Source organism: Cryptotermes secundus, unplaced genomic scaffold (genome assembly GCF_002891405.2).
Source record: "Cryptotermes secundus unplaced genomic scaffold, Csec_1.0 scaffold49, whole genome shotgun sequence".
In the NCBI taxonomy this organism is placed as follows: Eukaryota; Metazoa; Arthropoda; class Insecta; order Blattodea; family Kalotermitidae; genus Cryptotermes; species Cryptotermes secundus.
In genome coordinates, this window is record NW_019744106.1 from 1287530 (window position 1) to 1308870 (window position 21341).

The 21341-nt window shown below is 37.2% G+C and overlaps 2 protein-coding genes across 4 annotated transcripts; one reads left to right on the forward strand and one right to left on the reverse strand.

The window, feature by feature from the left end:
* Positions 1 to 4489: 4489 nt before the first annotated feature.
* LOC111874351 (vacuolar protein sorting-associated protein 29) lies at positions 4490 to 7539 on the reverse strand. Its single transcript, XM_023869791.2, has 4 exons — positions 7303 to 7539; positions 7019 to 7210; positions 6141 to 6376; positions 4490 to 4956 (listed from the first exon to the last, which is right to left on the reverse strand). The coding sequence occupies exons 1-4, from the start codon at positions 7303 to 7305 to the stop codon at positions 4839 to 4841; spliced, it is 549 nt and encodes a 182-aa protein (XP_023725559.1). The 5' UTR covers positions 7306 to 7539; the 3' UTR covers positions 4490 to 4838.
* A 93-nt stretch (positions 7540 to 7632) lies between these two features.
* Positions 7633 to 21133, forward strand: LOC111874366 (cell cycle checkpoint control protein RAD9A). Of its 3 annotated transcripts, none has more exons than XM_023869816.2 (6): positions 7633 to 7794; positions 8030 to 8235; positions 12138 to 12459; positions 17148 to 17319; positions 18631 to 18872; positions 20376 to 21133. In XM_023869816.2, the coding sequence occupies exons 1-6, from the start codon at positions 7761 to 7763 to the stop codon at positions 20684 to 20686; spliced, it is 1287 nt and encodes a 428-aa protein (XP_023725584.1). In that variant the 5' UTR covers positions 7633 to 7760; the 3' UTR covers positions 20687 to 21133. The 3 variants fall into 3 exon arrangements, with proteins under 3 accessions (XP_023725584.1, XP_023725583.1, XP_033611308.1); XM_023869815.1 differs by lacking the exon at positions 7633 to 7794 and adding an exon at positions 7801 to 7939; XM_033755417.1 differs by lacking the exon at positions 7633 to 7794 and adding an exon at positions 7882 to 7905 and having other exon boundaries at positions 8019 to 8235.
* Positions 21134 to 21341: the final 208 nt, after the last annotated feature.

The following is a 21341-nucleotide window of genomic DNA, read 5'->3' on the forward strand; positions in this document are numbered from 1 at the left end:
ATGGACCCGAGCCCTCCTTGAGAAGCCAACAGTGGATCAGCAATTCAAGAATTTCGTGGAATCCATCGCTTCATTACTGTGTTCGTAAGAGCAAGCCACCGGTCCACATCTTGAACCAGATGATTCCAGCCTATACCACCCCATCCTATTTCTCTAAGATCTATTTTAATATTATCCTCTCACCTACGTAGAGGTCTTTCCAGCGGTCTCTTCCTTCTTGCTGCCCAGCCAAAATCCTGTATGCATTTCTCTTCTCTCCATGCCCAGTCATCCTTAGTGGCTTGGTCATTCTAATTACATTTGGCGGAGAGTACGAGATATGAAGCTCCTTATTATGTAATTTTCTTCATACACCTATTATTTAACCCTTCTTGGGTTCAGATACACTCCCTACCTCCCTGTTCTCAGACACTTTCAATCTGTGTTCGTCCCTTAATGTCGGTGACTAAGTTTCACGACACACAAAACTACAGAAAAAATTTAGTTTTGTATACAATTATTATGTTTTCAGATATTATCCATCGTCCTGCTTTTATTTAAAACAACGTTTCGGAGACTAGATTATGTCTCCTTCTTCATGTAGAAACCTACTCAGTTGGGCCAGAGCAGTAGAGCTAGTCCCTATCTCCCGACACCAACACCAACACGAGATGGGATGTACTCGTATGAGGGCTATTCGGAAAGTAACTTCTGTTTATTTTAGGAAACTAATTTAGGAGCGAGGGAGAGATCGCGCATGCGAGGTAGCGTCACATGAATCATTGTCTTCTAAACCCATCACATAACTGGTCACATAGTGTTTGTTCTTGTCTGTACAGAATGAGTTATGATGTGTCCTGCGATTCATAATCCCGCCAGCTGCGAAATTCACGCTGTTATCCGCTTTCTTCGCGCTAGAAACATGAATGTTGTTTAAATATATCGCGAATTATGCGCGGAGGTTTACGGCCAAAATGTAATGAGTGAAGGAACTGCAAGACAGTGATGCACAATTTTCGGAGATGTGCAAGCAAACGTTCACGGTGAAGAGCGAAGTGTTCGGTCATCTGTAGTGAGTGAAGATCTTGTACAAAGTGTTGATCAAAAAAGCTTGTGAAAGACGGCGCTTTACAATTTGGAATTTTTGTGTGAATTTTTGTATTTCACGCGTTTTTCTCTATGAGATTATCGTAGTTAGGCTAGGCTTTGGCCGTGCCATAGCTCAGGCGGTTAGTCGCCGGCTTCCCACCGCGGCGGCCCAGGTTCGAGCTCAAGTCAGGTCATGTCGGATTTGTGGCGGACAAAGTGACACTGGGGAAGGTTTTCTCCGAGTACTTTCGTTTCCCTTGCCAGTTATCATTCCATTGAGTGCTCCGCACTCATCTGTCATCTGGGGCTCGTATAAATAGGCCAGTTAGTGGCCGACGTACCAAGTGAACTCAGTCTCACCCCATCCAAAGAAACTAAAATGGCAGCTGTTTCCTGGGACAGGAATGGAGTGCTGATAGTGGAATTCATGCAACAGTGGACCACAATAACGTCACAAGTGTACTGCGACCTCCTGCTTGAATTAGTTCTACCAAAACTTGATTGATATTTGGCGACTCATACCTTTAAATTTGGGAATAACAATTTGAACCTCAAGAGCTAATGGATCCTTTGCAAAATTGTCATATTTCAAATATTTTGGAATGACAGTAACAAATACAAATTTTATTCATGAGGAAATTAAGAGGAGATTGAAATCGGGTAATGCTTCCTACCATTCAGTCTAGAACCTTTTGTCTTCTCGTCTGCTGGCTAAAAACTTAAAAATTAGAATATACAAAACAATAATTTTGCCTGTGGTTCTGTATGGGTGTGAAACTTGATATCTGTCATTAAGGGTGGAGCATAGATTGAGGGTGTTTTCGAACACGATGCTGAGGAGAATGTTTGGACCTAAGAGAGATGAAGAGACAGGAGATTGGAGAAAACTGCATGATGAGCAGTTTCATAACTTGTACTTTTCGCCAAGTATAATTAGAATGATGAAGTGAAGGAGGATGAGATGGCCAAGGAATGTAGCGAGATTTGGGGAGGAGAGGAATGCATATAGGATATTGGTGGGAAAGGGAGAAGGAAAGAGACGGTTGTAAGACTGAGATGATGGAGGGGTATTATTAAAATGGATCTTAGAGATATAGGATTGAGTGGTATGGACTGAATTGATCTGGCTCAGGACAGGGACCAGTTGAGGGCTCTTGTGAACATGATGAAAATGAACCTTATGGTTCCATAAAATGTTGGAAAGTTCTGGAGTAGTTGCACAGCTGATGAATTCTCAAGAAGGGCTCAGCCTCCATAAAATTAGTTAGAGAACGTGTAAGATTTGAGGTTTTCATGGCAGTGACTATGAAAAATGCCATCTTCTGGGATGTCGCAGCCACATGCCCACGCTGTTTCCTCACTCACAGATTTTTCTACCCTGAAGATGGAGGCGATATGTTCCTCCAAATCGTCGGTTCACACAAGATCTACACGGTGCCATATCCCAGAAGATGGCATTCTTCATAGTTAGAGAACATTTCAGAAGACTACGTAGTAAAGAATAGCAGCGGCACGCACACAGGGAGACTACACAAAATAACACCTGTACAGTGCTGGAAACAAGAACTAGCCACTGCAGCACTATAGATATAGGGCGAGTAACCCTGACAATTTAAAATTTTAAATTTAGAGAAAAATTGTAAAGGATTTTAAAATTAGAACTAAAGATTTTATAAGTGCTAACGTGTGTAACAAAAATAATCTATAAACCAGACAGATATCAACGAAGTAGATGTTGATAATAACAAAGAAAAGGAACAATGTGTTTTTAAATGTTAAATTTTAAACTAAGTGCAGTGTATCAGCAACGTGAGTGTATACACCTGATGATGGCCGTTTGAGGCCGAAACATGTAATGTAAAGGAGAGCAAGATCAAGAACATATAATATATTGTTTGCACTTGGGACAGAGTTTATATAATTTATCGTATAGAGTGCAACAGGATGCTTAAATATAATATTGATGTTTATTACACTGGGATAAAACTACAGGACCCACCTCCCACCAACATTTTAATGGTTTTCTCCCAACAGCAAACAAAATGTTACTGAAGAAATTCCTTTTCACTTGAACTTTATCTTCTGTGGATGAATTTATATTACTAAGAACTGTCTGACTGACTATAATCATGTATCTGTAATTTTTGTAGATCTGTTTCTATCTATATTGACTGTCTTACTGCAGTATGTAATTTTATATGGACCTAGCTATCTGCAGACATACTGCAAAAATTGTCATGCCATTGTTAATATGTGACTGTGTTTCTGAATGCGCTATATTGTACTCTGACCTCATTCTTCTCTCTAGGATCCATGTGATGCATCTATCCATCTCTCTGTCTATCAAGAATACGAGTGTATCTTCCAAGGTGTGAGTAACATTACTTTCATCAATGTAGAATTGAAAGTAAGAAGCTGTGACCAAGAGAGATGTTTCTTTCTTAGTTTGCTAAGTATGATCAACCACAGTGCCTAGGTACATGACAGGTCATGAAAAGAATTTGAAGGAAATATGGACAATTACGAACATGGCTGTGTATGTCCCATTTCTTTGTCTACAATAGCTGAAGTGTAGGGCACTGAATTATAAAATCATTAATTTAGAAGTTCGGGCAGACACATTTTATAGTCTAAAACCAGGCATCATAATTCTTCCTGAAGATATTGAACATATAAGAAAAATGTCAATTTTTATGAGTGTAACTTTGTTTTACACTGTACAACAAATTACACTGATGAAAGTTGAATATTTCTTTAACACCTATTAATTGATAGGCCTTTAGCTGCACCATAAATCACTTGCCTTTTATGATTCAAAAAGTTCATTACTGTGCCTGCAAGAACTACCACTGGACCCATCTTGAATCTTATGAATCCAGCCCATATCCTTGCTTAAGTCTCCTACAGCATTACTTCTTTCACCTGTTCTGACCAGAATTTTGTATGCATTTCTCATCTCATCTGTGCATGCCACATTCCTTGCCCATCTCATCCTCCTTGACTGATTCACCCTAACAGTGTTTGGTGAAGAGTGAGAAGTATGAAGATCCGCTTTCTTAGATCCATATATTCCTTTCAGAACCCTGATGCTCTAAAATTTCAGGACCCTACATATAATAGTGTTAAAATTTAATGTTTCTCCAAGCACACATGGGCCAGAAATTCCCAATGTGGTAAATGACAGAATTTTAAATGTATTTGTAAAGTTTTCTGAACTGAATTCTGATGAATTACCTCAGGTATAAAATCACTGAAAATCAGATCTAAAGGATTTCTCACAAAAACTATGATAATGAACTACATGTGTATGAAGTAGGTATGGTTAATTTTTATTACTTTCGCCTATAGAAACGTTTATAAGGGCTATATTTACAAATATTTACAATGAAATTTGTCCATAAATGCTGAAAATTGAGCACACTTTGTGTATAATGGAATTTTATTACTTCATGTACATGAATTAGAATTATAAATACATTCATATTTGATGTTCTCAAGTGGTAAGTATTAATACTGGGCTTGTGGGATGTGACATCATGTAGCTTGGTAGAAATGTATCATCATTCAGGTGGAACCTGCTAGCTGGCTATTCTATCCTGAAGATGGAGGCAACAGGTTCCTCCAAAATGTTGGTATCTATCTATAAAACTACATGGTGTAAAATCGCAGAAGTCAGTAAACTTAATTTATAATACAGTGACTGACAAACATTGGTTTGTAACCAAATTTAACATTTTATTCATTGGTCTTAAAAGTCTCAACTTGTAGGTTTAACTCTTTTTATATTCAATTCTTTCAACTTTAACTTCATCACCAACCAGCTGATATACATATGTCACAACAGTAGAACTCTGAATGTCCATCAGTACAAATGATGGTATTATTGACCTGGAAAAGAAAAATGCATTTTTAGAAATCTTACTAACAGATTCTGGTATATTTATGTGTACCTAACCCTCTGAAGAACACCTCTTCTTGGTCAGCTAGTCAGTAAAATTCCTGTCATTTATGCAACCCCAAAAGTTCATTAATGTGTTCACAACAGCCTGCCACTCAATACCATTCTCAGCCAAAAAAATCTATTCTAGATCCTCACAACCTATTTACTTAACACTTTCACTGCCAATCCTGTCGTCTGAGAGGTTATTCCTACTGTATATATAAATCTAATGTTCTCCTATAGATGTCACTCAAATATAGGGAACTCACAGATGTCTTACCAGAGTTCAAAAGAGTCAAAATATGCTATTTTAATTGTTTTTTACTGTACAAGTATTATGTTCTTGGACATTATCCATCATCTTGTCTTCATTTAAAAACCATCCTATTTATTTTTCAAAACACAATGTTTCAGAGACTGGATTCTGTCCCTGTCTAGGTACTAGCTCTATCGATTGGGCCCAACTGCGTAGGATTTACCTGAAGACAGAGACACAATAAAGTCTCGGAAACGTGTTTTGAAAAACAAACATGACGGTGTTTAGATGAAGACAAGACGATGGATAATGTCGAAAAACATAATATTTGTACTAACGTACCATCGTCACAAACTTTTAGATCTTGTTTTTCATTGGTTCTCTTCCAATCCAAATGTAAGTTAAAAATACAGTTTTCATAGAAAAATGGCTGGTCCAGGAGGTAAAACTCCAACATATGTCCATGGCAGTAGAAGTGTTAAGATATTTTCAACAAGTACTGTTTAAAAAAAAAAGCGTGTTTGCTTTCAGATGGTGCTAATACCGTATTTTTTAATTGTAAGTACTTTCCCATGAATGTGTATTAATGAATTAATTCTCAACCTAGATATGAAAAGGAATTCTGTCTTGTAGGATAAATTGCGCATAGCCCATTGAAAGTGAACCAGCATTCATGCTTGCTATCTGCTTCATACTGGCTTCTTATTTGACCTAATGATGCAGGAAACATTTTTCTCCAAAACATCAGCTGACTTTCAATGGACTACATGGCATTATATCACAGAAGAAAGAACTGCTCAGCATCAAACCTGTGGGACCCTCAAATCCTACACAGATACTAAAAAATAATATAATAGAATATCATTCGCAACATACGTATCAAGAGGATTGTACGCTCCAGTAGCTGATCCTGGATTAATGTAGAATTTATTCTCCTGTTCATATGCTTCAAACTTGTGTGTGTGACCTGAGATAAGAATATCAACATCTAATTGCCGCTGAATAAGAGCAAGAGAATCTGGTTCTCCCCATGGCACGACCTGATGACCATGGCATAAACCAATTCGAAACTGACCAACAGTCACCACTTTTTGCTCTGGATAATTCAAATTCTGAAAGAAATGATAACAGAGTTTTAACAGGAATGTAATTTTTGCTAGAAACATCAGAAGTGTTGTAAGTATATCATGAGGGTAGAGGATAACTTCACTGTGCAACTTCAGACTACTCTTTGATGGGAAAATATGAGGCTGCTCCTGCAACACCTGATGTCTTTCACCATACCCAACATATTATTTCAAAGCACATATTTGATATAAAATTTTTATAAAACTCTCTTCAAATTTTATGAAGTTGTGGCTGTATCCAGATTACTACATGGATCAGGGTGTTGGACACTAACTAAAGAGAACCAAACTGCAACAGCTACTGAAGTGAGGATCGTAAGTGCTGCTCCAAGTAACATGAGCACTAGCTACATTAGAAGCCAAAACAAAACAGCTCAATATCAAACAAATTGGTTCAACCACCTTGAAAGACTGGGCTAATACAGATTTACTACAAGATTTTATCAGTTTACACTGAAAGGCAGAAGCAAAATAGTAGAGCATACAGAGATGGAAGAACCAATTCTGATTTGAACCTAGCAAGCCAAACTGTCTTGTAAGACTAATCCTTGTTGATGATGGTGTTTATAAGACCACAACATTAAAATCCAACAAGCTCCAATGACTTGTTAAATAATTATACATTACCTCATCAAAATCTCCGCGAACAACATGAACATCACTGGCAAGCGTTTTCAGATAGTCATATGATTCTTTGGTACACAGATTTCCTGTACATAATATGTGTTGGATTCTTCCTGGTACCAAGAGTTTCTTGAATTTTGCTGGTAAACTGCTACATCTATGAGGAATATGTAAATCACCAAGCACCAATACCAACTGAAACAAATTAATTATTAATTTCTTGAACTGCGAAACTCTGTTTATGAATTGGTGACACAAATTTAGATACTGATGTGTATTTCATGTACCATTGTGGTGTAATTGGTCTACGTTTATATCTCTGCGGCTGAAATTACTAGTGCCGGCAGACTTTAAGGAAACTATTTACTAAACCACTGAAAAACAAAAAACAACTGCTTTCTCACGTTCGTGTACCACTGTACTAATATTAAATGTAATTGTATTTACATAAACTTCTCCGCCCACTACCTAACACCTTACGACTTGATCTGACAAGATCTGACACTTCCTAAACAGCTCCATAAAGCGACATCTATTGTTAATAATGGTAAGCTGGTCGTACAGGTCTACCAACAACGGATCGGCCAAAGTCATTTAATAATCTGTGATACCAACAAAGCATGGAGGGGTTTACCGGTGTTTACTACGAAGGAACATCAGAAATGTTTAGCGGTTGTGTGTAGAAGAAGTAAGAAAATGTTAATAAATATCATTGTTTTTGAGATTATATTTTCCATTTCAAGCAATGAAGTGCGTAGTTCCTGGGTTGAATGTAAAAGGTAAAGGTGAATTTCTTAGTGAACGTAAAATAAATGTATAATGTGGGTTATCTATCAAACACGACCGAGTATCAGCAGGTGGTGAAACTCTGTAGAAGGAGCACCGTTAATGTCTGTACCCATGAACATTTTGCATATTTTAGAAGTATGTGTAGGTTAATTTTTGTGTGGCAATAATTACGAAACGTCCGATAAATTGTTTTGAAATGCAGTACATTTATTAGGTTATTGACAGTTCTAGCACGTGCAATCCATGCCCTTTGTCGTATTGGAGATGAACTTTATGTAGAACCAGAACCAGCAAGACTTTCATTTAGAGCTGTCAGTACCTCGAAGTCGGCATATGCATCATTCACATTTTCTGAGAGCTTTTTCTCATATTATAATTATGAGCAAACAAAAAGCCAAGAAGAGGATATTACATGTAAAGTGTCAATGAAGGTATGTAAGTGCTCATATTGATACATTCTTGATCTAATATCTTTTTCTCTGTCATTCACCTCATTTTAATGCATGTACCATCGCTGAACAAAGTAACTTTTAAGATTAATTTATGTACAGCTGGCAAATTAAAATTACGTGCTTTGTTCAGAAGTTACAGAGAAGAGAGTTAATGACACACAAAGATAGACTAGACCTTTCAGTGTTCTTTATGTATCCTGATGGAAAGAAATGGAAAATGATGAGAAAGTAGATGTGGTTAAATGCACAGTTTCACTGTTACTCAGTTCACTTGTCAGCACTGTATAAAAGTATGTACATGTTTAGAACATCTCTGTTGAAGCGTTCTTAGGTGGATCTCAGTGGGATTGTTTTTCTTTGAAGTACATTCAGCTCATGTTTTACCTACCCCTGTTACTCAAGAACTGCTGCTTCAGGTCCATAGTAGGTAAAAATTGCTTTATTGAATTTTTTCAACATATAAATTATGATTCTTGAGTTTTTGAAAGGTCAGCTGTCAGTGCATAAAATAAGATAAGCCATCACCTGCAGTTATAGTGTTGTGTATCTAGGTGTTTCTATATTTGTTGCCAGCTAAATGAACCTTTCAGTGGCTGCAGCTAGCTCTAAGTTTGAAGTTTTGAATCAAGCTGTGAGTTTGCTCAGTATGTTGCGACTGAGTGCTGTGATCTTGTGAATATGATTTTTCTTATTGTGAATGTCGTTGCTGAGACCATTCAAGCAAAGCACACAACAATGCTGAGCTGTGATACAGTAATTATTACAAAGTTGTTTGTTTTCTGTGAGACTCATGTCGTAAATAAGCTGCAAGGCTGAAAAAAGTAAAACAAACAGAGCTAAAAGAAGAAAACAGAGTATCGCAAGAGCATGTACATAAAAGTATAATCATGTTGAGAATAAAGGTAGCACCATATACATGATATGTAAACAGAGCATAAGCAAAAGAGTGCACATTGAGACTACATTTTGAAACTAAAGATACAGAGTTGAGCCAACGTGTTCTGGAAAATTCAGAGAACAGGAAGTGGCACTGAAAGTATGATAGAATCATCATCATCACTCATGGAACTGAGCCCTTCTTGAGAAGCTGCAAATTGTGCAGGCAATTAAGAACTTCCCACCATTATGGAACCTGAAGGTTCATTACCGTGTAAGTTCTGGTTCTTGGGAACAAGCTGTTGAAGGGAGTTTTGACATATCCCATTTGATTGAGAAAAAAATCAAGGCCTTTTACTGAGGTGACTTTGTAAAAACGTTATTTGTTTATTGCTTTATAAAAGGTCCATTGCACAAATTGTGCAAAACAGTGTGAAGCTGTCTATTTGAAGTGAATGGCAGCACAAAGGCAAATAGCTGTTATTTCAAAATGTAACTCATTTTTCTGAGATATTCAGCAAATGTATTTATTATTCGGTGACGGTTTATGAGTCAACAGACATCAGGTATATTTTCAAGTGGCATAACATCTGATTTTAAAATGTTTGAAGAACTTGTAAGTAACCATTCAATTTAAAGCCAGTTAAAGACCAAAGATATCATTCAATCATTGTTTTATAGTCTTTAAAAGCATAATTTGAAAGTACATAAGCTTATGAGCACAGTTATTTATGGCATGCCTTCTGTGATTGACTCTAGAAGTTGCATGATTTCTCTTCACAAATACAGGGTGATTCATATAGAACCGGCCCAACGAAATGAGGTGTAATATAAAATATACCATACAGATATTAAAGTAATTTACACATATCTTATCTTGGATTGTGTGCTGTGATCAGAGCAGGTGTTGAAAGTGTCCGCCGTTTTCAAGTAGGCATTAGAAACACTCACTTTTCAACAGTGTACTCCATGACTGTCGCCTGCCCACTGCAGACACGTTTCGGCATTGTCCTTGACCTTGCAGCATAAGGGCTGCCACTTTCCGGGTCATGCGCACACCATTTGACTCAGTATGGCCCACGGATTATTATGTAATGTCGTAATTGTGAGCAGTTATATGCATCACCTGTGGAATTATTAGCAAATTCATCGGGCCGGTTCTATACGATTCATCCTGTATATGCATGGGTGAGGTCCTCAGAATAAATGAATATAGTATCCATTTCATTATCTGTCAACTAAACCTAATGGGCAAGCACTGACTGATGTTGTCAGTGCAGTGTAGGCTAAACCACTGACCATTAAAAGCATTTCTTTACTATATCAGTACTGAATATGGTGACATTGTGTACTGCTCTGAAGTTCACTGGCATAGTGTTTTCTATCACTATTAGAAGAGATCAAAGTTTTTCTTGTTGAAAAATGACAGCCAGTCAGTCGCTTTAATGATGCAAGTTAAGTTGCTAAGCTGTTAAGTTTGTAAGTGAAGGTACAACAATATATTGGCCTTTCAAATGTCATTTCATTCTCTGCTTTTGCATTTGTCACTTTCCAAACTGCCAGACAATGAAATACTATACAAGGGAGTGAATAGTGTTTGGTATGTCAGACACAGTGAACAGCTGCAGCAGCCATTTACAGACAGACTAGTTGACTCTGATAATGTCAGGTCATTGTTCACAACACTTACTGACCCTCTTGAAGTATCATATGAAGATGCAGATACTGCTTTACAACTCAAACCAATCACTGTATACTGCAGTGGTGAACTTAGATCTAAATTGAAAGCAGTTTGCTTAATTTTTATAAATGTCTTTCTGAAGATCCAAATCATTGGCAGAAGGCAACTATTTGTGCAAGTTTGTTCAGATGCATTACCACTTGTGAAGAAGATTTCTCACTGATGAATCAACATAATGGAACTGGCTGACAGATGAAAGTACCACATCAATCTTATGAGCTAGGTATCTTCAGTTCAGGTTGAGCACTCACATTACTAAGCTGTTATGTTCTAATTACTGTATACACATTCTATTTGCATTTATTTTTAGTTTTTTGAATATGACATTATGTAAAAGAAATGTTTGTAAATCATAAGTTTGACTTTCTTTACAAAAGTAATTCCTGTGTTCCTACTAGTAATTCAAATAAAAATTTTATTATTCTTTGAAGCCTTCATCGTGTGACCTGTAGTCACTGAGGAGATTGTTAGTGTGGCCATTTGAAAGAAAAAGGTTATGTATCAGTACTCTAGATTTTAACTTCCAGAAACAAAGATTAAAATTTTTGTGTGTGTATATATACAGGGTGTCCCAGGAGGAATGTGCCAAACTTCGGGAGGGTGTTCCTTATGTTAAAGTATGCCGATATAACCCAAAACACCTATGTCCAAAGTTGAACGGTTACGGAGATAATGGCCCGAGAAAAGTGTGGTCTTCTAGCGGGTCCACGGATTATACCTATCAGCTGAGAGGAATTATCTCTGTTTGTCCTTGACTGCCGTGATTCATCCTATCCGTGCTTATGGAGTTGGCTTTATCAGAACGCGCAGTCAGCACGTTACGTCATCGCTTACCATTCATGTGTCATGTACAGTGCTTGGAACTCTTAACGACAACTTTGAGATGGCATGCGAGTTTTTTGTACTTCAATTTTATGGCTTCATGTCACTCACAAGTTAGTTTGATGTTACGTACATTATTAACGTTACAGAATCCACATATTCCTGCCAGTTTTAATATCTATTTTGTAATCAACAAGTGTGTAACCCCGGTCAAAGTTTGACACTTCTCTGGCCATTATCTCCGTAACCGTTCAACTTTGGACATAGGTGTTTTGGGTTATATCGGCATACTTTAACATAAGGAACACCCTCCCGAAGTTTGGCACATTCCTCCTGGGACACCCTGTATATATATATATGACATATCAAGAAAGTGGGCAGTATTATGTTTTTCTCTGTATTTATTTTTATTACATTTAATTTTTGTTCTCATATTTTTCAGTCATGTATGGCTGTTTTCCGTTCCCCAAGCCATTTATACAAACAAGTAGAATCCTGCCAAATCCGACTGGAGCCAGATGGTGTTAAGTTGATCTTTGAATTTCATTGTCATCATGGAATTATCAAGACACATTACCTGCCTATCATTGAGTGTGAAACTTTGGAAGCAGTGTACAGCAAAGATATGGTACCAAATCAGTTGGTGGTACAACCAAAATTATTAACATTTGCTCTTATGAATTTCCAAGCAAACACAATGGAACTTACATTGGTTGTCACACCTCAAAAAATGCAGCTTCGGAATTATGCTGAAGATGAAAATGGTATGTTACTGCAATACAGCCCTCATTACTAAAGGATGGCAAAGTATAATATTCAGGTAGAATTTTTCAATTAAGGGTTTCAGCTGCGCACTGATTCACACTACATGTACATATAGAGTCCTGTCTAGCTGACTGGATTATTAAAACCTCTTTCAATCAGAGCAGGTGTCTGTATGTGGACAGCTACAAGGATAAACATGTTTCAGATTATTGATGCCATATTTTGTGTGTGTGTGAACACTTCCACCAATATGAATTTATATTGTTATGTGTTTGGGTGACTAAGATGCAGGTTTGGATTGGTATTGGATTTATTAGCCTACAGGTTGTAACTACAAATAATTGTTACACTCTTGCTGATTTACACAATTTATGATCAGTCCACCCTCATCTGTTCAGTCTACCCCACTAGTCTTCATGGAGTTACAACAACTATAAAGGCCTCACTATAGCACACATAAAGTTCAAATCACACATTAAATCCTTACGGGCTGACCTCTTGTACTTTTCTGAACTCCTAGTCCCAATTCACACTGTTCGTGTGCTTCTGCCACTACTATTGTTTGTAACTGCCCTCAACTGAACTCTGTCACTGCCTTAGTCAAAGTCAGAGTTACTTTACAACTTGCGGTTTACTGCCAATCAGTTTATCTTGGTACCAGGATCCTTGAGGCCCATGACCAGAGAGTTGTTTTCCAACTGAACTCTTGCAGTAATAGTCCTTATGTAACATCCTCTCTGACGAGAAGATCAGTGTGGCTCTTCTGAGGCAGAACGCCATCTTGTTGGAGGATAGTTTGAGGTGGTAATTTGGGCAGTGCATACAGCTCAAGCATGTCCAAGTACAAATGTCTAGTCACAGTCTTTTCCAAAAATAAAAACAGTACAATGAACTTGTACATTAAGCTGGCCCACACATTCACTTTGGGACTGCCTGTTTCCATCTCACATGTGACATGTGGATTTTGACTGCCCAAAATCTTGCAGTTGAAACTGTTTACAACTCCACTGACATGGAACATCACTTCATCAGAGAAGCACACTTGGCAGAGGAAATCGGGTGATATGTCAGTTCTTTCTAGCTTGTCCACAGCGAATTTTGTGTGTGCTACTTGGTCACTCTGTTTTAGAGCATGAATCATTTGAACCTTGTATGCTCTTAGGCTGAGCCTTTTGTGTAGCACATCGTGCACTGTTGAACGTGAAATTTGTACATAACTGCAAGCTAGCAGCATGAATTGATTTGCTCAGACTTTGCTGGAATGCCTGTCTAATGTGGTTGACATTTTCTTCAGAGGAGATTTTACATGCAAGAGACTGCCTATAGTCCTTAGTTTGTTGTCCCAGAATTGAATGCTTTTCTGAGTAGGAGGTTGATGTCCATATTGCATTCTAAAATTATGCTGGATAGCTGTAAGAGATTGCCACTCTGCTAGCCACAACACGCATTGAACCTGTTCCTGTGGTGTTGACATCGTTACTGAGCTCACTGAAAGTCACCAGCTGGTGCATTCATGTAAGCTGGGCCTGAAAAAATACTCTCAGTTTTCCTTTCTGAGCACATCAACCGGATACATGTATGACAATTAGTTTCCGATATATAAATTTTGTATTTTGGATGCCCTTCATCTGGACATCCTGTACTTATCTCTAAGATGGTTCTCCACGAAAAATTTGTAAGCATCTAAAATGTTCAAAAGACAGTAACCTTGAGAAAATATTTAGTTTGTAGAATAAAAACAGATACCCCTGAAGGTGATAGTGTAGATGTTGAAACATGTTGGATAAACAGCCAGCCTAAATGTGCTGTAAAAACATATGCTGCATCCATGGATATACATACTTAGTGTTCATGCAGGATGTAGGAAGGGTATAATTTTATTGCAAATCTGATTAACTGATCAAAGTCCATCAACAGCAATTAGCTGACACCAGTTTTCGTCACCGACATATCTATGTGTGCACAATAAGTACGAGCTAGAATGTAGATTGTCAACAAAGGACATAGTGACAGCACTGATAATTATTGTATCAAAGCGACATCACAACCAGTGTTTTTACAATATAACAGTATTGACAACAAAAAATCAAAGTTTAATGTGGTATGCATACAATATACATGTAAAATGTGGTTGTACCAGATATTACTAGTGCTTATCTCTTGATACACACAGCTTATACATAATTTCATGAAATATACTAGAACACGTCAGAATACAGTGAAATCATATGATTTTAAACCAATATATTTTAACCCATTTTAACATTGTGACATGATGGCTGAAAGCCAGAAGAGTGGAACAAAAAAGAGGTAGCTGTTGCTCTGCAGCCGTATGGTAAACACGTTTCTGGGGCAAGTGTCCAATAAATCCAGTTATCAATCCAAACCTTGTATAAAGTTACTAACACATAACAATATGAATATAATTGCAAATTAAACTATAAAATATATCTAACAGACACCTAATATGATTTAGATTTTTAATTTTAATAATTTAATTTAAATTGACCTTTAATCTTGAAACTGGATTATTTATGTACTTCTGTCATATCTGTATAGATATCTGAGATATGAAAAAGCTAAATAGTTCTGTTCAGTGTGACTGGTTAAGATTTTCTTATTTCAATTATTCACACCCTTGCATGTTTTGGTCTTCAGAGGGACACCTTTACATCGATACAGTTAGAAGCCACTATTACAGTACATGTTCTAAAAATTAACATATATACATACAATATAAATAATATACAATTGACTGTAAAATCTAAATCTTTTTACAGCTACAGCGGCTGTTCCAATACTTTAAAATATTTATAGTTTGTTAAAATTCTGTTGGAATTCGTAAACAAGCTGGTTCATGTCGTCCCTCTTATTATTTCTTTTGACTGGGGCCGAATGTGTGTCATTCTCGAGAAGAGGGTTCTTTAGATTTTACAGCCAATTTTATATTATTTATATTGTATGTATATATTTTAACTTTTAGAACATGTACTGTAATAGTGGCTTCTAACTGTTTCGATGTAAAGGTGTCCCTCTGAAGATGGTCTCTGAAGACCAAAACATGTAAGGGCGTGAATAATTGAAATAAGAAAATCTTAACCAGTCACACTGAACGGAACTATTTAGCTTTTTTATAATATTAGTGTGATGGACCAGAATGAAGCAAATCAAATATCTGAGATATGTTTGTGGTATTAGTAATGCATATGTTGTATATGGCCTGATGGCCACTGAGCAGGGTTGAAACCCATAGATAATTATATTTTATGTGAGGTGAGTAAAGTTTATGTGCAGCATTGATTATTGTGTACTGATGGTACAATATAGTAACAGTACCACAACTTGACCAGAAATATAATATAGATATTCACTGGTGTTTGTGATACATGTTCATTTACTTTATTTCATTCTGCTGTCATTCAGTTTTGTTATATTATTTTGTTACATCTCAGTAAATAATGTGAGCAATATATCAGAAGTTTGATTGTGTTACATCTGCTTAATTTAATCTTTTCTGCATCTCTCTTCTCCCCATGTAACTCTTAGTGTCTCATTTCTCAGCAGTCTGTGACATACATGGTGTCACAGTAAAGTTCATGAAATCATCACAGAAAAAGTGCTACATACCTCCTTGCTGAATATCATGTGTTCACCTTCAGAATACTTCCCTTGGGTAGCTATGCACTGATGCCAGCACCTAGTCACCCTTCAAAATAATTTTGGAACTGGTTTTGTGGAGTGGCCTTCAGAGCTGCTATCATATTACACCTGATGTTATCAATGCCATCAAAATACCTTCCTTTCAATATTTCCTTTATCTTCAGGAACACAAAAAAGTCATTGAGGTCTAGATCTAGTGAATAGGGAGGGTGTTCCAGCACAGTTATTGGCTTAATAGCTGAAAACTCCCTCCCTCGTTGCTCTAGTTGAAGCTCTGACATTCTCAGGACAGAACACTAAAACACACTCAGACAATAATAGATGCCACTCAGAAAGAGACTGCCATAGATCAACAACAACACAACTGTGGAATGCTGATATGCCAATGTCATCAAACCATACTGAGGTTTCTGTCACTTCTGCCACAGCAAGCACAAAGTAGTGAGTTCGCGAACTTCGCTTGTTTAAATGTTTCCAGAAGTAGACAGTATCTGTTTCAGAATGTTTCAGCATTAAGGACTATGTGCATAGTGTAATGATTTGCATGTTATGCCACATTTATGTGTTTGTCCAGTAACAGTTTTAACTCTCATTGATTCATCACTTCATATGGTGGATTCTGTTCGAATTTTACATTACTGGCAAATTGGGTGACTTTGTGCCTGCATGAGTTAGTTTGTGCTACATCACCTTTATTACAACTTGACCGTCATTTTACTTGTTTCTGTTCTAGTTAATATTACAGCTGATAAAAATGATGCAGCACAAGCTCACCCAATTTATTGGTACTTCATTTCCTCTTCAGTAAACTGCTTGTTAATCAAACACATTTGTGTGAGTTGGTAAACCTACAGTTTCATGGACATATGCTTATAACAGTTCTAAGGAAGGAGGTATTCTAGAGGTAAAGGAAGTAGAAGACGTTCTGAATTGGCCATATTCTGCAGACGGGAGGGAAGTGGAGGACAGTGTGAATTGGTCAGATTCTACAGTTTTCCTATTTCACTGAACACTTTGTTTATTTCAGAAATGAAGAAGACAGTGCGGACTGAACTATGTCTGGAACCAGGGGAATTTGACCATTACAGCATTTCTGTAGACACATCCATTACTTTCAGTTTAAGAGAGTTCAGAGCATTGTTAATGTTTGCTGAGGCTTTTAATCTTCCTATTGGAGCCAATTTTGAAATAGGAGGCAAGTAAGTAGGAATGGAAGTACTACCATTTTTTAGAAGACAGTTATATAAATATGGACCATACTTCATCATGTAATGCATTTGCCATCATTTTTATTGTGAAACAGGAAAACAGTTAATACAAGGGTTGGAACTTTAATAGTGGTAACACTGCTGTAGGGACGCCATGCAATGGAACCAAATAATGTCGCTTATACCACATGTTAGTTACATACCTACTTTACCTCAGAGCAAATGGACTCTCTCTTCCCACATCACACATGTGCGCAGTGACGAGCAGAACAGAGCCTCGTGTTAGCAGGCGGTCAATTGTACTGTTGTCACGATGTTTTCGAAACAGGAACAACGGAGTTGGATAAAGATTGAATGTGCCAGAGGCCGCACAGCACGACAGTGTCATCAAGGTCTTCAAGAGGCTTGTGGGGAATCTGCATTGCCTTACAGAACAGTGGTAAGGTGGATAAAAACCTTCAACAAGGGATGCCAAAATGTGGCAGACATGTGTTGGCCAGGTTGTCCTAGTGTCAGTGAAGAAGAAGTGTATGTTCTTTCTGCGTTACTGGAGAGTGATCGACGCCATATGATTCATGAACTGGCCCGAGAGACAGGATTAGCACATACGACTGTGCTTCACTTTCTGAAGGAACGCCTGGGCATGAGAAAAACTGCATCATGATGGGTTCCGCATGATTTGACAGAAATGCAGAAATGGCAAGCTGTGGCTGATTTGTTCGATCGATGGGGCTGGGCATTACTGTACCATCCACCATACTCCCAGGACTTAAGCCCTTGTGACTTCGATTTGATTCTTAAGATGAAGGAACCACTTCGTGGCATTCACTTCAGAACTGTTCCAGAGATTCTTCAAGCAGGAGACTGATCCATTTGAACTATTAACACAACAGGCACTGTTAAAGGTATCCTATGACTTCCACATAGCTGGCAATGGGTTGTACACAATGCTGGTGACTACATTGAAGGACAGTAAAACTTCGAAACATGCATCTATTTTGTATCAGTTGTAAATAAATAGTTGCCACTATTAAAGTTCCAACCCTTGTAGATATTCCATCATTATGTATGAAAGACAACATTAATGAAAAATTCATCAAGCATATACAAGGAATAGCAGAAAGTATGAAATCTGAATGTATCAGGCAAGAAGACATTACATTCAGTACAGTTCAGCAAAAGTTCTCATTTGTTAAGCCATTTTGTAGCAAATTTGAATAATGTATTATAACATTTATCAAATAATTGTAAGGGGAAAGCTGTATGATAATTATTTGCCAGCTAATTGTGTCTGTGTTCTAGGCCAGTTGTATTTGTGGTTAATAATGCTCCAATATTTGAGTCCAATTTTGTTTTTTCAACCTTAACGCCACTGTCGAACAACCAGTTGAATACTTCACAACAGAGTGATGAAAATGCTCAGTGTACTAGTCGAGTGATGAAGGGAACTGCTTTCAAGAAGTGTGATATGGCCCATACTCCAAGCAAGAGGAAAGTATCCCCAGTTCATGCAGGGAAGAGCAGTATTGATTCATCTGTGGCTGGTATGTTGTTTCTGAATTTTTCAAGATACTTCTGATGACTTAATCCTAACTTACTTCTATTATATGCACTTTCCATCTTACATTAGCAAATTGGGTTCTTAGGTACTATGCAGTCTTTATTATAATGCATATTATATGGAAAATATTGTATGCATGTGTTATTGTCATCACTTATGACAACATTTAAGACTAACGTCTCACAACCCTGTGGGCCTCCACACCCTGTTACAGGGATAGGTTTACCTTTTTTGCAGGATGATGTGACAGGTTCCCCACCCCATGTATTGTAGCATAGAAGGTTTAAGCATTCAGTTATATGTTACACACTTAAGTTGTATTGGGTCTGTATGTTTAAAATTGCCAGAGAAAATATGGTAAGGTAAATTGTGTATTAAATGATGAAAGACACAAATATATTTTGCCCCCTCATTGTGGATGCTTGGATTACAGAATTTTACCCTTATGGTTATTATAAATATTACCATAAAATTCACCATTTGGACCATAATTTTGCCTTGTAGAAATATGGGATAAATAATTTTTTTTAATCACAAATTGCAACAAATTTGAAAGAGTTATATCTTCTTGGTTATAATACCAGTGAAGTCAACCTGCATTTTGGATGTACATATCACTTCCATCTCCAGGGTTAAAGAGGAAGCCAACCAAGAAATCAGCATGAAGTAGGCAGCAAACAGAGCTTGGTTTGCTCTGTTTCTCAGGGAGAAACAGTGAGACTTGACTTGTCAGCTCGCAAGTTCACTCCCAGCCTGTGTAGGTCCTGATCTTTCTGAACGCTGTCTTTTCTGCTTGCTGCCTGCTTCATGCTGGCATTTCCTTGGCTTACTCTTCAGCCATGAAAATGAAAGCTGTATGTTCCTCCAAAATGGTTGATTTTTATCAGTTTGCATGGTGTTACAGCCCAGAAGATAATATTCTTCATAGTTACCCCTGAGAACCTCGAATGCAGTACAGTAAACCCTTACTAATCCTGACTGATTTGGAGGTCATCTGGAATAAGCAATAGTCCGGATTAATGAAGCAGAAGATAGCTCCCCCCAAAAAAACTTAGAAAACAAACAAATGGAAAATTTAATAATATAGTTAGCGCTGATGAAGATAAATAAAAAGATATCATTGCAGCAATTTCTTCCTCTGTCAGAAGCTGAAGTCCAGGATCTCCTTCATCCAGCTGAAGCCAATCTTGGATATTTCCTTACATGGTTTCAGTCTCTCCAGCTGCCCTCAACACAGTCTGAAAGTCCTTTTGCTCCTAAATCCCATGTGTCTTTTAAAATATTTAGTCAACTGTGAACAGATTATTTTAATCTACATTTTACAGTCTTCCTGTAAAGTCATATAGGTGTCCTGATATCAAAGTAAAAATGCAGAATTATTTAATATAAGTTGGACTAGTTTTAGAAGTAATTATCTGTAATACCTCTGTTGTAAGGCTTAAAGAATACTTTATTTCCATATAGTTATTTTATCAATTATCTTAAGTTCCAGGACCATCCAGGAGTCATACAGGCCTTCAAGAACACCATTACCAAGATATAATTGAAAATGTTAATAAACTTTTACCCAGATTCAGCATTCAGGAAGACTGTGTTAAAGAAAATGGCAGTGCAGAAGATGCAGAAAACAGTGCTGAGGAAGATGCATTGCCCGGAACTCCGCCACCACCACCAGCAAAAAGGGCACGTTACATATTCAAACGCTGCTTTCAAGCTACTTTCAATTCGCAGATGTTACCAGGGTATGATGAAGTTATTGCAGAAGACTCTGATGATGAATCTAGCAAAAGAACGTGATATTGTGCATATTTCATAGTGTGACTTACTTGCATATCCTTAAAGTGGATATTCTGTTGCCCACAGTACACATAACTTATGACTCAAAGAAGGAAAAGAACTTAGTCAAAATGTGATGTGAATTTTAACTCCAGAAGGAAATATGATGTTTCAGTCCCTACAGCCAATGCATATTGAGCTCATAGATTCTACTCTGTTATGGACTTGTCTGATTTGTGACTAGAAAACAGATATGGTTGCCGTGTTAAACAGAGTGGTTTTCGGAGAGGCTACAAAGGGAGTGTTCCTGTCACCATTCCACTTAATTGACTCAAACTTTTACTTAATTGTGATTGTGACATGCACAACAAATTTTTTTTTTATATATAATATACAAAATAAGCTGTCTTTGACCAAATTGGACATACGAGTCAGAGAGAAAAAATAAAAATTGTTGTAACATGAAAAGTTCATTATCTTCTTATTTCCATTCTATGCAAGACATGAACATACATACTACTTATTATGCCATACAGAATAATGTTTTAAACATGTTCGTACATTACTGTTAATAAGACCACTAAGAAAAATAACAAAAGTGAAAAATTCACTCTGTTTTGGCTCAAAATTCAATAGACAGAACTGCGATATGATTCCAAATTTTAGAGTCTAGATT

Coding starts and splice junctions, on each gene's coding strand:
- LOC111874351 (XM_023869791.2), bottom strand. Junction 6,377..7,018: donor TTCGCGGAGATTTTGATGAG/GTAATGTATAAT, acceptor CATTTCTTTCAG/AATTTGAATTATCCAGAGCA. Junction 4,957..6,140: donor GCGTACAATCCTCTTGATAC/GTATGTTGCGAA, acceptor TTTCTTTTCCAG/GTCAATAATACCATCATTTG.
- LOC111874366 (XM_023869815.1), top strand. CDS start 7,828: ATGTATAATGTGGGTTATCTATCAAACACGACCGAGTATCAGCAGGTG. Junction 7,940..8,029: donor ACATTTTGCATATTTTAGAA/GTATGTGTAGGT, acceptor GGTTATTGACAG/TTCTAGCACGTGCAATCCAT. Junction 17,320..18,630: donor AATTTTGAAATAGGAGGCAA/GTAAGTAGGAAT, acceptor TCTGTGTTCTAG/GCCAGTTGTATTTGTGGTTA.